Source organism: Dama dama, chromosome 30 (genome assembly GCF_033118175.1).
Source record: "Dama dama isolate Ldn47 chromosome 30, ASM3311817v1, whole genome shotgun sequence".
Taxonomy (NCBI): Eukaryota; Metazoa; Chordata; class Mammalia; order Artiodactyla; family Cervidae; genus Dama; species Dama dama.
Genome location: NC_083710.1, coordinates 25,231,264 through 25,244,227, shown reverse-complemented (window position 1 = coordinate 25,244,227; position 12,964 = coordinate 25,231,264). Strand labels below are relative to the sequence as shown.

Here is a 12,964-nt window from a genome sequence, read left to right as displayed (position 1 = left end):
TCGATCCCTGGGTCAGGAAGATCCCCTGGAGAAGGGCATGGTGACTCACTCTAGTATTCTTTCCTTGAGAATCCCATGGACAGAGGAGCCTGCAGGGCTACAGTCCATGGGGTGGCAGAGAATTGGACATGACTAAAGTGACTTAGCGCAGCAGAACAGTTTAATAAAAAGACTCATGGTCAGCTAAGATAAAATAAAATCATAACTAAGAAATAAACCATAACTAAGAAATAAAATTCAGCCCCTTGCATTTTGGGAGCGCAGTCTTAGCCACTGGGCCACGAGGGAAGTCCCCTGTTTATCTTTTTCTGTGTGCAGTGTTCCTTTTCATACCAACATGTTTGGATTGCCTTTTCACACTTCCATTTTTCCAGCTATAAGGAGAACATAGTATGGTATGATGGTATATCTCTTCACTTCATTCATGTAACCACACACACAAATACATTGTTTCTCTCTTCGTGCATGCTATCGTTGAAGATATTTCAGTGATCACCAGACTGCTCACTAGTTTTATGTTCCCTCTACAGATTCTGAACTGGTTTGTACAGATTTCTCTAGGACTGAAACATATTCACGACAGGAAGGTTTTACACAGGGACATAAAAACACAGGTAACGGCTCAGAGACAAAATCAAGAAGAATAGATCTTTTATTTTCTTGAAATATCTGCAACAACATAGCCTTTTCTCCACTTACAGAACATTTTTCTTAGCAAGAACGGAATGGTTGCAAAGCTTGGGGACTTTGGTATTGCAAGGGTCTTGAACAAGTAAGTACTTTTAAAAATCATTTTTCCTTCTGTTCATAACAGCCAAAATACGTATTTTTAGGTATGAAGAATTAAGAGGGTATTAAGAGCTTGGTTTCTCAATAGTTTTGGGTAATTGTTTATATAAGTATATTAAAGTATTCAGATGGTATGTTGAGATTAAAATTTGTGAGACATATCTTGGCAGAGTAGAATGGTGTTGGCAATGCTGTATAGTGTGATATAAGCTGATCAAATGAGATGTGACTGAAATGTATGTAAAGTTAGTGAGCATTTTGTGAAACAGGAAAATTAACACGTGCTTAGGAGAGTATATTGATGCAACTGTTTCAAAAGACAGTTTGTTGATAATAAATGCCAAGAGATTTTAAATGTTCTATTTCTGAGAATTTGTTCTAAGGGAATAATTTGAAATTTGAAATAGTTTAAATGCCTAAAAATTGGGAAATAGTTAAACTTTATAAAACTTGGCACAGTCATGTACCTGAATATTGTATAGCCACTGACATTTATGATTTTGAAGACTTTTTAATAATGTGAGAACAAACTTTGTTGTATTAGATTTAAAATTTTTAAATTTTAAAAAAGGGAATTATGAATTTCAAATACACTATAATCACAGCTATGTGGAAAATATGCATGGAAAAAAAGACAAGAAGGAAATATATCAGAATTTTAACACTAGTTGTTTGAGGGTAGTAAGATTCTTGGTTATTTTTTTCTTCTTTATTCACTTTTCTGTTTTCCAAATTTTAAATCATGAGATTGCATTACTTTCATCATTGGAATGAGGGAAATTTTTACATGTGAGAGTTTGCAAAATAACAATGATACCTTTTCATGCAGTCTTTAAGCCATAAATTTTTTTTTATTGTGTAGATTTTGGGGAAATGAATTATAAGTTTAAAATCAATTAATTTTATTACTACATTATTAATATACTATATGTTTTGCTTTATTTTAATATATGAATACATCAAATTTGGGGTTACTTTTTATATATTTTTCTTACATGTATGTGTATGTCTTAAGCCTTTTCTTACTTCAGTAATACACTATGTTATTTTATTGTTTAATATAACTTTGCTAGTACCATGGAACTCGCTAGAACTTGCGTTGGAACACCTTACTACCTGTCCCCAGAGATCTGTCAGAATAAACCCTACAACAATAAAACGTGAGTTGCTGGCTTTTGGTTTGAAATTCTCAGTAAAATCTTATGGATTCTTTCTTATGGTGATTTGTAATTTCATTTTCTTCACCTGTGAAATGAGGATTGCTGTGACTGCCTCTGACCACTTTAGTGTTTCCTAAAACTTTCAAATTTATTTAGAAAAGAGATGTCTCTTCATTTGATGATAGAAGTGATAGAAAGAATAACATTGAAAATTGAGGTCACTGTGATGAGCATCTTTGTATTTGATTCTCATGTTTTCTAAGCACTGTTTAGCTATTGCAGGAAAGTGTTGTAGATGGTCAGGTGGAAGGCGGTGAGTTCTGGTGACACAGCGCTGGTTTAGGGACCAGAAATCCTAACCTTGAATTGGTCAGCGACTTGACCAAGTCAGTCAGTCTGTGTGGGTCTCAGTTCCCCTATCTTCAACAAAGGGGGTGTTGGCTGGGTAATTGTTAAAGCATCTTCCAGCTTTAAAATCAACAAGCTTTGACGTTTGTGGTACTAGAGGCTACTGTTTAGGAGTAATATTAATATAGTTTGTGAAAGTGTTCGTCGCTCAGTCATGGTCGACTCTTTGCGACCCCATGGGCTGTAGACTGCCAGTCTTCTCTGTCCATGAAATTCTCCAGGCAAGAATGCTGGAGTGGGTTGCCATTCCCTTCGCCAGGGGAACTTCCTGACCCAGGGATCAAACCCGCATCTCCTGCATTCGCAGGTGGGTTCTTTACCACTAGCTCCACAAGGCAGCCGTAATATTAATATACACAGTGATAAAAGATAAAGCCAAGATAGTTTTTACTTCCATGGGAGGAGAAGGAAAGCATTTCACTTTTCAAAGCTGTCTTCCAGTTGAACTAGTTGGCTTTGCAGGAAGACCAAGTTCCTTTGTGGCGTTCATTGTCTGTGTGTTTAGAAAAGTACCCAAGTGATGTTTGACTGACTTTGAAAGAGATAAATGAAAAGCAAAGCCCTAAAGAGTGGTGAACATTTCTCCACATAGTAGAAGAATGGGCATTTTTGGGAGATGTTCTCTGACCTAGAGAAGGAGTTTGGCCTCAAGCTGACCAGGAATGCAGCTAGTGTAGCCAGGGTGGAAGGGCAGGCTTTCGAGAGCAGAGCGCACTCAGTGCTGCAAAGAGAGACCCCTGGCTCAGCAGCATTGTTTTGTTGCCTTGCATTACTTTTTAAGCATCTAAGTCCACTTTTAAATATGTTGTTTTGATGCTTTGAATAACTGGAAGATCCTAGCAATAAATCGTTACCAAACTGGGTTAATTCACGTAATGCACAGAAAGCCAAATGCTGAGACACTGAGGTTTGCAGCAGAGGAAGAAAGGGTTTATACACAAGGCAGCCAGATGAGGAGACTGGAGAACAAGTCTCAGATCTGCCTCCCTGAAAGCGAGGGATTTGAGATATTTATGGGACGTAGAAGCAGCGTGGTCTTAGGCTAGCTTCCCCTATGGCTCAGTGGTGAAGAATCTGCCTGCAATGCAGGGTGGTCTTAGGCATGGGGAAAGGGGATTGGAGGTGAGGTAACTGGTGTTCTGTGCAGACATAGCTGGGTTTCATGCATCTTCATAGGATGTATGTTCAAAAATGGAAATGTTTAGCATGATCTGAGGGAGGTTGTTTTTGGCCCTCTGAGGTCAAAGGTCATTTATTGGACACCTGCACAGGCCCAGTTTTAGCACATTTTAAGGTCATTGAGTACCAGATACTCTGTTTATCACTTGATCTAACTTTGGTTCTGTCTATAGCCTCGAGTAGAATGTTCCTTTCTAAATCAACCAAATGTTACCTGTTGAATCAGGTAATCCACATTTGAGTTCTTCCTCTCTCCTCCAAATTGCTCAAAATTCCATACAATTACACATTTTCTTTGAGATCATCACATGAAGTTAAAGTAAGTATCTAGCCATCAGATTGTAGCAAAGCTTGTGTACCTTTTCTCTGCTGGGACTCTGACAAGCTACAATTTTTTTCTCTAGTCTTAGTAAGAATTGATAATGTACTGAAAGCATTTGTGAAAACTGGTCACCCTATATAAAATTGTAAAGATACACAAATATAATTGACTGTAAGGATAAAGGTTAAAATTGAGAATTATCAATATTTCTTGGCATACAAACTCTTATCTTTCCCAGGGATATTTGGTCTCTTGGCTGTGTCTTATATGAGCTCTGCACACTCAGACATCCTGTAAGTATATTAATCATCAGATTATCTTGAATTATTGAAAAGTATATAAATGAAAATAACCTCTGAAAGAAAAAGGTTGTTTGGTTTTATTAGATTGTTAAAAATTATATGAACAAGATATTAACAAGGATGATAGCTCCATATATACCAACATGGGACGATATCCAAGCTACATTATTAACTACAAAATCCAAGTTGGAGAATAGTACATAGAGCATGAAAAAAGTGTTAGTCACTCAGTTGTGTCTGACTCTTTGCAACCCCAGGCTCCTCTGTCATTTAAAAAAGCAAGATATAAAATTTCATATCATATCATATGATCTCAACTTTGTAAAATAAGTAGTATTTTTTAAACGACCAGAAGAAAATATATCTCTGGGTGGTGGAATTGTATGTATTTTCCCTGTTTATAATTTCCTATACCTTCTAGTTTTGGGGAACAAGTAAACATTTTGATAATAAAGAAACTAAAAAAAACCCTTATTTTAAGTAATATGATGTCTCATTGAATAACTGCCTACATGTTGATGGAAAAAATTCAGGGTGGACCTTGGTACTCTTAATGAAAGCTTTTAACATTGTTTTGTTTCTTGAAGTTATTTTACTTTTTAAAAATTAAAAAAATTTTAAATACCTTGTCTTATAGCTCAGTTGATAAAAAAAAAATTCCCCTGCAGTACAGGAGACCCCAGTTTGATTCCTGGGTCAGAAAGATATGCTGGAGAAGGGATAGGCTACCCACTCCAGTATTCTTGGGCTTCCCTTGTGGCTCAGCTGGTAAAGAATCTGCCTGCAATACGGGAGACATGAGTTCAATCTCTGGGTTGGGAAGATCCCCTGGAGAAGGGAAAGGCTACCCACTCCACTATTCTTGCCTGGAGACTTCCATGGACACAGGAGCCTGGCGGGCTACAGTCCATGGGGTTGCAGAGAGTCAGACACAGACTGAGCGACTTTTACTTCACTCCCTCCTCTTTTTAAAATTTATTTATTTTTAATGTTTATTTATTTACTTATTTGACTGTGTCAAGTCTTAAGTTGTGGCTTGCAAGATCTTTCATTGCACAGACTTTCTAGCTGTAGCAGGAGGGCTCAGTAGCTGCCCCACACAGGCTTAGTCCCTCCGTGGCATGTGGAATCTTAGTTCCCCGACCAGGGAGCAAACCCACGTCCCCTGCATTGCAGGACAGGTTCTTAACCATTGGACTTCACCATTGGACTTAACCAAGTCCCTCTTGGTATTCCTTTAAATATTCACACTGAATTTTTCTCTGATTTAGTATCACCATTCCTGTCCTTTCAGTTTGAGGCTAACAACTTACAGCAGCTGGTTCTGAAGATTTGTCAAGCTCATGTTCCTCCAATATCGTCACGGTTTTCCCATGACCTACAGTTCTTAATATCCCAGCTCTTTGAAGTATCTCCCCGAGATCGGCCATCCATCAATTCCATTTTGAAAAGGCCTTTTTTAGAGAATCTTATTGCCAAATACTTGACTCCCGAGGTGAGTTTGGAGGTGATTCTGTTTGCATTTTGACAGAGATTTCTGGCTAGTGAGTCCTGATACACTGTTATATTTTAGGTCATTTATGAAGAATTCAGTCACCCACTCTTACATAAAGCAAGACCATCTGCTTCTCAACCTGCTGGGAAGGTGGCCCCTGGTAAGAAGGACTTAACTGTGCAATTAAAAGATATTTATTGTGTGTGTCTCACGCAGTGATTTATAGTATATGGTTAACATTAGCAGCGAAATTCCTCCAGATTTATTGAATGTGGACATTTAAAAAATAGGAGCACTATAAGCAGAGCTTCCCAGGTGGTGCTAGTGGTAAAGAACCCGTCTGTCGATGCAGGAGACATGAGATGAATTTATTATAGCAATACCATGATTTCTTATTAATCTCAATGCCTGAGACCTACAACACATCTTTGTATTAAACCCAGATAATTCTAGTCTACCTTTACGAGGCCTCGTACTAGCTGCAACTGGAAAATCTGCCCAAATTGGCCTATGAAGTTTCGATCTCTGGGTCAGGGAGATCTCTTGGAGGAGGGCAGGGCAACCCACTCCAGTATTCTTGCCTGGAGAATCCCATGGACAGAGGAGCCTGGTGGGCTACAGTTCACAGGGTTGCAGAGTCAGACATGACTGAAGTGACTTAGCATGCATGCACGAACACTATAAACAGGAGAAAATTTTTGTTGAGTGGTGACCTGTGGGTGTGCCTGTACATCTAGCTCATTCATGACCTGGAGGATTCTTCTCCTCTCTTCTCATCAGTCAGGAAAACTTGATGAAGCAGTGGATTTGCTGATAAAGAGATGCTCAAAGAGGTAGGAGCCAAGCTTAACTTTTGTGTAGGCAAGGGGTAGCGAGTCAGAGAAGGGTCACAGACAGACACGGAATCATGGGATGAAGCTTATGTTTTTGAACTAGAGAGAATGGACTGGAGATTAAGAGTTCTCTTGCAGAGGCTGGTGTGAGCTGAAGTTAGGATCTTGGACCTAATTGGTAACAGTAGGAGAATTGTTACTATGTGATCCCCAAAGAAAGCAGGTGATACATTATGGTAATGAGAAATAGGGGAGCTGCTTTAGTGATAGTGTCAGGAATCAGCTGATGAAATACTGTATGTGTGTATGTGTAACAGAGACAGACATTAAAGAGAAAAATTACTAATTCAATTAATATTGTGAAATAAGAACAGCAGGATTTTTCAATTCCGTTCAGTTCAGTTGCTTAGTCGTGACTGACTCTGCAAGTCCAGTCTGCAGCATGCCAGGCCTCCCTGTCCATCACCAACTCCAGGCGTTTACTCAAACTTATGTCCATTGAGTCGGTGATGCCATTCAACCATCTCATCCTCTGTCATCCCCTTCTCCTCCTACCTTCAATCTTTCCCAGCTTCAGGGTCTTTTCAAATGAGTCAGTTCTTTGCATCAGGTGGCCAAAGTATTGGATTTTCAGCTTCAGCATCAGTTCTTCCAATGAATATTCAGGACTGATTTCCTTTAGGATGGACTGGTTGAATCTCCTTGCAGTCCAAGGGACTCTCAAGAGTCTTCTCCAACACCACAGTTCAAAAGCGTCAATTCTTCGGCGCTCAGCTTTCTTTATAGTCCAACTCTCACATCCGTACATGACTATTGGAAAAGGCATAGCTTTGACTATACAGACCTTTATTGGCAAATTAATGTCTCTGCTGTCTAGGTTGGTCATAACTTTTCTTCTAAGGAGCAAGCGTCTTTTAATTTCATGGCTGCAGTCACTATCTGCAGTGATTTTGGAGCCCCCCCAAAATAAAGTCTGTCACTGTTTCCACTGTTTCCCCATCTATTTGCCACGAAGTGCAGGGACCGGATGCCATGATCTTAGTTTTCTGAATGTTGAGCTTTAAGACAACTTTTTCACTCTCCTCTTTCACTTTCATCAAGAGGTTCTTTAGTTCTTCTTCACTTTCTGCCATAAGGGTGGAGTCATTTGCATATCTGAGGTTTTTGATATTTCTCCTGGAAATCTTGATTCCAGCTTGTGCTTCATCCAGCCCAGCGTCTCTCATGATGTACTCTGCATAGAAGTTAAATAAGCAGGGTGACAGTATACAGGCTTGACGTGCTCCTTTCCTGATTTGGAACTAGTCTGTTTTTCCATGTCCAGTTCTAACTGTTGCTTCTTGACCTGCATACAGATTTCTCAGGAGGTCAGGTGGTCTGGTATCCCCATCTCTTTCAGAATTTCCAGTTTGTTGTGATCCACACAGTCAAAGGCTTTGGCATAGTCAATAAAGCAGAAGTAGATGTTTTTCTGGAACTCTCTTGCTTTTTTGATGATCGAATGGATGTTGGCAATTTGATCTCTGGTTCCTCTGCCTTTTCTAAATCCAGCTTGAACATCTGGAAGTTCTCCGTTCACATACTGTTGAAGCCTGGCTTGGAGAATTTTGAGCATTACTTTGCTAGTATGTGAGATGAATGCAATTGTGTGGTAGTTTGAACATTCTTTGGCATTGCCTTTCTTGGGGATTGGAATGAAAACTGACCTTTTCTAGTCCTGTGGCCACAGCTGAGTTTTCCAAATTTGCTGGCAGATTGAATGCAGCACATTCACAGCATCATCTTTTAGGATTTGAAATAGCTCAGCTGGAATTCCACCACCTACACTAGCTTTGTTCGTAGTGATGCTTCCTGAGGCCCACTTAACTTCACATTCCAGGATGTCTGGCTCTAGGTGAGTGATCACACCATTGTGATTATCTGGGTCGTGAAGATCTTTTTCGTACAGTTCTTCTGTGTATTCTTGCCACCTCATCTTAATATCTTCTGTTTCTGCTAGGTCCATACCATTTCTGTCCTTTATTGTGCTCATCTTTGCATGAAAAGTTCCCTTGGTATCTCTAATTTTCTTGAAGAGATCTCTAGTCTTTCCCATTCTATTGTTTTCCCCTGTTTTGTATTGAACGCTGAGGAAGGCTTTCTTATCTCTCCTTGCTATTCTTTGGGACTCTGCATTCAGATGGGTGTATCTTTCCTTTTCTCCTTTGCCTTTTGCTTCTCTTCTTTTCACAGCTATTTGTAAGGCCTCCTCAGACAACCATTTTGCCTTTTTGCATTTCTTTTTCTTGGGGATGGTCTTGATCACTGCCTCCTGTACAATGTCACGAACCTCTGTCCATAGTTCTTCAGGCACTCTGTCTATCAGGTCTAATCTCTTGAATCTATTTGTCACTTCTACTGTATAATGGTAAGGGATTTGATTTAGGTCATACCTGAATGATGTAGTGGTTTTCCCTACTTTCTTCAATTTAAGTCATTCAATTTAATGGCAGGATTTTTAGCCATAACCAAATATCTCAGCTTCAAGGATGAGGAGGAACCGTGAGAGGGAAATATTACCCACTGTGATGGAGAAATTATTATAAACTTAGGAAATTTATAAAGGGAAAGTGAATGGGTAATTCTGCTATGTTTAACTTGATTTGACATCATTATGTATTGGTCTAGATTGAGAATGTTTAGAAAGTAGATAAGTAGAGCATGAAAGCAAGTATTGTCTACATTTTTGATATAGGACAGATGGGAAAACAGGAACACATGGGTGAAGGTGATAAATACAAACATGTTAGAAGACCCACTCATCCATTTCAAACAACAATGAAACCTGAACGCTGTGGCCCGATAACCCAAGCTCTGATGACTACATTTAATTACTTGTAATTAATTTAGTTAATAATTGAACTACTAAACATGCCATTATGTTATGCACATTGTTTCTGTAAATGTTAATATTAACTCCTAAATTCTTAAATAGTAGACGATTAAATAATTAAATATTACTAGAACTATGTATGGAGAAGGAAATGGCAACCCACTCCAGTGTTCTTGCCTGGAGAATCACATGGACAGAGGGGCCTGGCGGGCTACAGTCCATGGGATCTCAAGAGTCAGACACGACTGAGTGACTAGAGAGAGAGAGAGAGGGAGAGAACTGTGTAGAGGAACCCTGACAAGAATGATTTCCTCCGTCCAAAGAAAATGTGTAGTCATTTTCCATCAGCCCTTCTCTTTGTGAGTATAAATGCTTCTGGTTACAGTGAACTTAGCGTGTCATGAAATGCTCCGTATGCTTATACTCTCACAAGTATAAAAAATTTTTTTAAATGAAGTTGTTTTCTTTTGGTTAAATAAGATTCTAAAATACAGAAAGTGAGATTCCAGGAAAAGTGCCTACCAAGATCAAGGATAACAGTGCCAAATAAGAGGAAGGATGTATTATATAGAAATCAATGGAGACCGCCAGCTGGAGCCCAGAGACCCATATCTGTAAGTCTTGCTAAACCATTCGTGTTGTTTTAGCAGATGGTGTATTCTACAGAACTGCTTGCACAAGTTCATGAGGTATGAGGTCATGATGTGAGGGTTCACTAGTTTCATACTTACAATAAAATTCTGTAATTAGCATTAAAGTGGTACTTCATGGGACAACTTCTAGTTATTATATATATTTTTAACAATGCTGTATTTTCTTATAAGTATTGTATGTATTAGTTTTTTTTGTAATTCAATTTCTTTTAATTTCTTTAAATAAGTAAGGTTTTTCTATATAGGACAAGTGAGTAGAATAGCAGCAGAAAACTTTCCGCATTCATACTCCTGATTCTAATGTTGTATGTAATTGAGGAATTTTTATTATAAAATCATTGATTTTTTCCCCTGAGTTTCTTTATGCCAGTTATTTGAATCCATTTCATCAGAATGTTGAATCTTTTAGTTTTTGCTAGTGAAATGCTTCTGGCACATAAAAATGGCTGTTGTATTTTAACTGAAGAATTATATTCTTAAAGAAGGCTCATGGTATAATTACAGGACCATTTGAAGTACATTTCCTAAGTGTTTACTTGCTATCTAAACATTTTAGCAAATATGTTGGTGTACAGATAGATTTTTGAAACTATTAAATTATTGCCCTTTATTTGATAGAATTTTATTAAAGAATTTTGAAAGTATGCTGTAATTTAGAATACTCTGTAGCAAACCTGCAGGAGGCAAAAAAAAAAAAACAAGAAAAAACATCTAAAAGATTTCTGGGAGGATGATATTAGAACATTTTGCTGGTTCTTTAATCCTCAGAAAGCTTCTGCTAATGCAGTGAAATGGGAGGTCTCCACAGGAACCATCTTGGATGTTGTTATTACCATTTGGGATTTTAGAGAAAATCCTAAAGAAGCTGTTTTTTCCTTCCAATACTTTTCTGTATTTCTAGCCATTTTTCAACTAAATAGTAGAACCTTCTTTTGGGTTGTACATAGGTAGACATCATAAAATTAAGAAAATGACTTGACACTGTAAAATTAAAATAAATGTTTAATTTGTATTTAGACTGATAAGCCAGATTTTACACATTTACTTTAATATTTGAATAGGATTATGTGAATATGCCATTTTTGTAAGTTAAAGATGGTCAAATATCTATAATTTCATATTTAATCTTACATATATATTGTGTGTCTGCTCAGTCACGTCCAACTCTTTGCAACCCCAAGGACTGTAGCCCGCCAGGCTCCTCTGTCCATGGGATTCTCCAGGCAAGAATACTGGAGTGGGTTGCCATTTCCTCCTCTAGGGGCTCTTCCTGTGTATATGAACAACAACAAATAAGTTTATGAAAAATAGGAAATAATAACACAGTCTAGTTTCATATCTGGGGTTGGATAGATACTCACTAAGTATTTCTGATACACTAGCCATGAAGTATACATGACTCATATTCACACCTGAGCAAAATTATTAACTGTGGTGCTTCAGGACTTTGGCTTCTAAAACATTTTTCAGGTCTAGGATTTGGGGATTGTAAGATTACTGAAAAACAAGTCTAGAGAAAGAACAACAAGATAACTTCTATGCCTTGTCTTAGCTATGGTCACTATCAAGCAGTCAGTTATTATAGGTTTTAATTCTGTATTAAAAAAAAAAACTCTCTTCATTTTAATCCCTCAGGTAAAAATGGTAGAAAGGCCCAAACTTGCTGCTGTGTGTGGCCATTATGATCATTTTTATGCTCAACTTGACTTGTTGAGGAAGAAAGCGCACAGACCAAATTACCGCCTTGTTCCTCAGAAAGATAGCAGAGTTGAGGAGAGTTATGATGAAGAAGAAAGCCACAGCCCACCTCCAGGTCAATGGTAATGTCAGAGTCTAACTTAAGCTTTCGTCCTCTGAATGTATCTCGCTATATCAGCATTTATTTTGAAGTCTGTCCAAATTCTCCTAAAACATCCAGGAAGAATCTCCAGACTCTTCATTTAAAATACTTAATTCACCGTTCCCTTGACACTTTTTATCTCAAGTTTGATGTAACTAATCTTATTATGTTGCTATTTGACTGTGGGCACAGATTCATCCTCTTAAATTTTTCATGTTGCTTTCTTCTTTCTGGTAATGTGGGACACCTGGGTTTCATCCCTGGGTTGGGAAGATTCCCCTGGAGAAGGGCACGGTTACCCACTCCAGTATTCTGGCCTGGAGAATCCCATGGCTTTGTAGTCTATGGGGTCACAAAGAGTTGGACATGACTGAGCAACTTTCACTCTTCACTTTGAACTCAGAATGTCACAGGTGATTTGTGAATCTCATTATGAAGCTGAAAATCTACTAGTCAAATTGCTGCCTATAACAAGTTAAAATTTCTACTCAAGCTGAACATTTCTCTTTCCTAAGGCTTGCTGAATACCTTCAGAGGAAATGTGAAGCTCAACAATATAAGCTGAAAGTGGAAAAGCAATTGGTAAGTAAAAACCAAATATGAGGCCGTCAGAAATTTTCTAACGCTTTCTCTGTTCACAAATATTCATGGTTCCTTCAGTCAAAGTTCATTCCACATAGAAGATTAAGACTAGTTTATAACAGCTAAAGAAGAATATTGGGAATAGGCTTCAGTTAGGGTCTGAGAAGCCTAGTCCCTTCCCTGACTCCATCACTTGCTGTGTGACATTAGGCAGAACATGCAACCTCTCTGAACTTCAGTATCTTTCTCTATAAAAGCTGTAGATAGGCTTCAAGGTCCCCTTCAGTGCTGCTTTTCTTTGATTCTAGTTTATTAGAATTCTACACATTCTAGATTATCATATTTTATTTGAAATGAAAGTTAAACTTTACCCTTAAGTATAGTGTCAAAATTCTGGGGCTGAGTGAAATTGGATATACATCCTATTTGTCTTGCTCTTATTTTGAGCTGCTCAAAAGCTTTAGTTCTCTTCCCCTACCTAATCCCAAGCTCCAAGGGTTGCTGAACTTTTATAGATATTTGATTCCAC

At 38.2% G+C, this 12,964-nt stretch overlaps 1 protein-coding gene across 6 annotated transcripts in view; it reads left to right on the top strand.

The window, feature by feature from the left end:
* Positions 1–12,964, top strand: part of NEK5 (NIMA related kinase 5) — a 60,110-nt gene that overhangs the window by 19,436 nt on the left and 27,710 nt on the right. For all 6 annotated transcript variants that reach the window (XR_009691432.1, XM_061133850.1, XM_061133848.1 and 3 more), the window contains 9 exons: positions 531–614; positions 702–772; positions 1,863–1,949; positions 4,097–4,151; positions 5,455–5,655; positions 5,734–5,815; positions 9,841–9,974; positions 11,649–11,833; positions 12,369–12,435. Coding sequence is in view for 5 of the 6 variants with exons in the window: in XM_061133848.1 (XP_060989831.1) it covers positions 531–614; positions 702–772; positions 1,863–1,949; positions 4,097–4,151; positions 5,455–5,655; positions 5,734–5,815; positions 9,841–9,974; positions 11,649–11,833; positions 12,369–12,435 (966 nt within the window). In the remaining variant the exon portion in view is untranslated. The remainder of the gene's footprint in view (positions 1–530; positions 615–701; positions 773–1,862; positions 1,950–4,096; positions 4,152–5,454; positions 5,656–5,733; positions 5,816–9,840; positions 9,975–11,648; positions 11,834–12,368; positions 12,436–12,964) is intronic.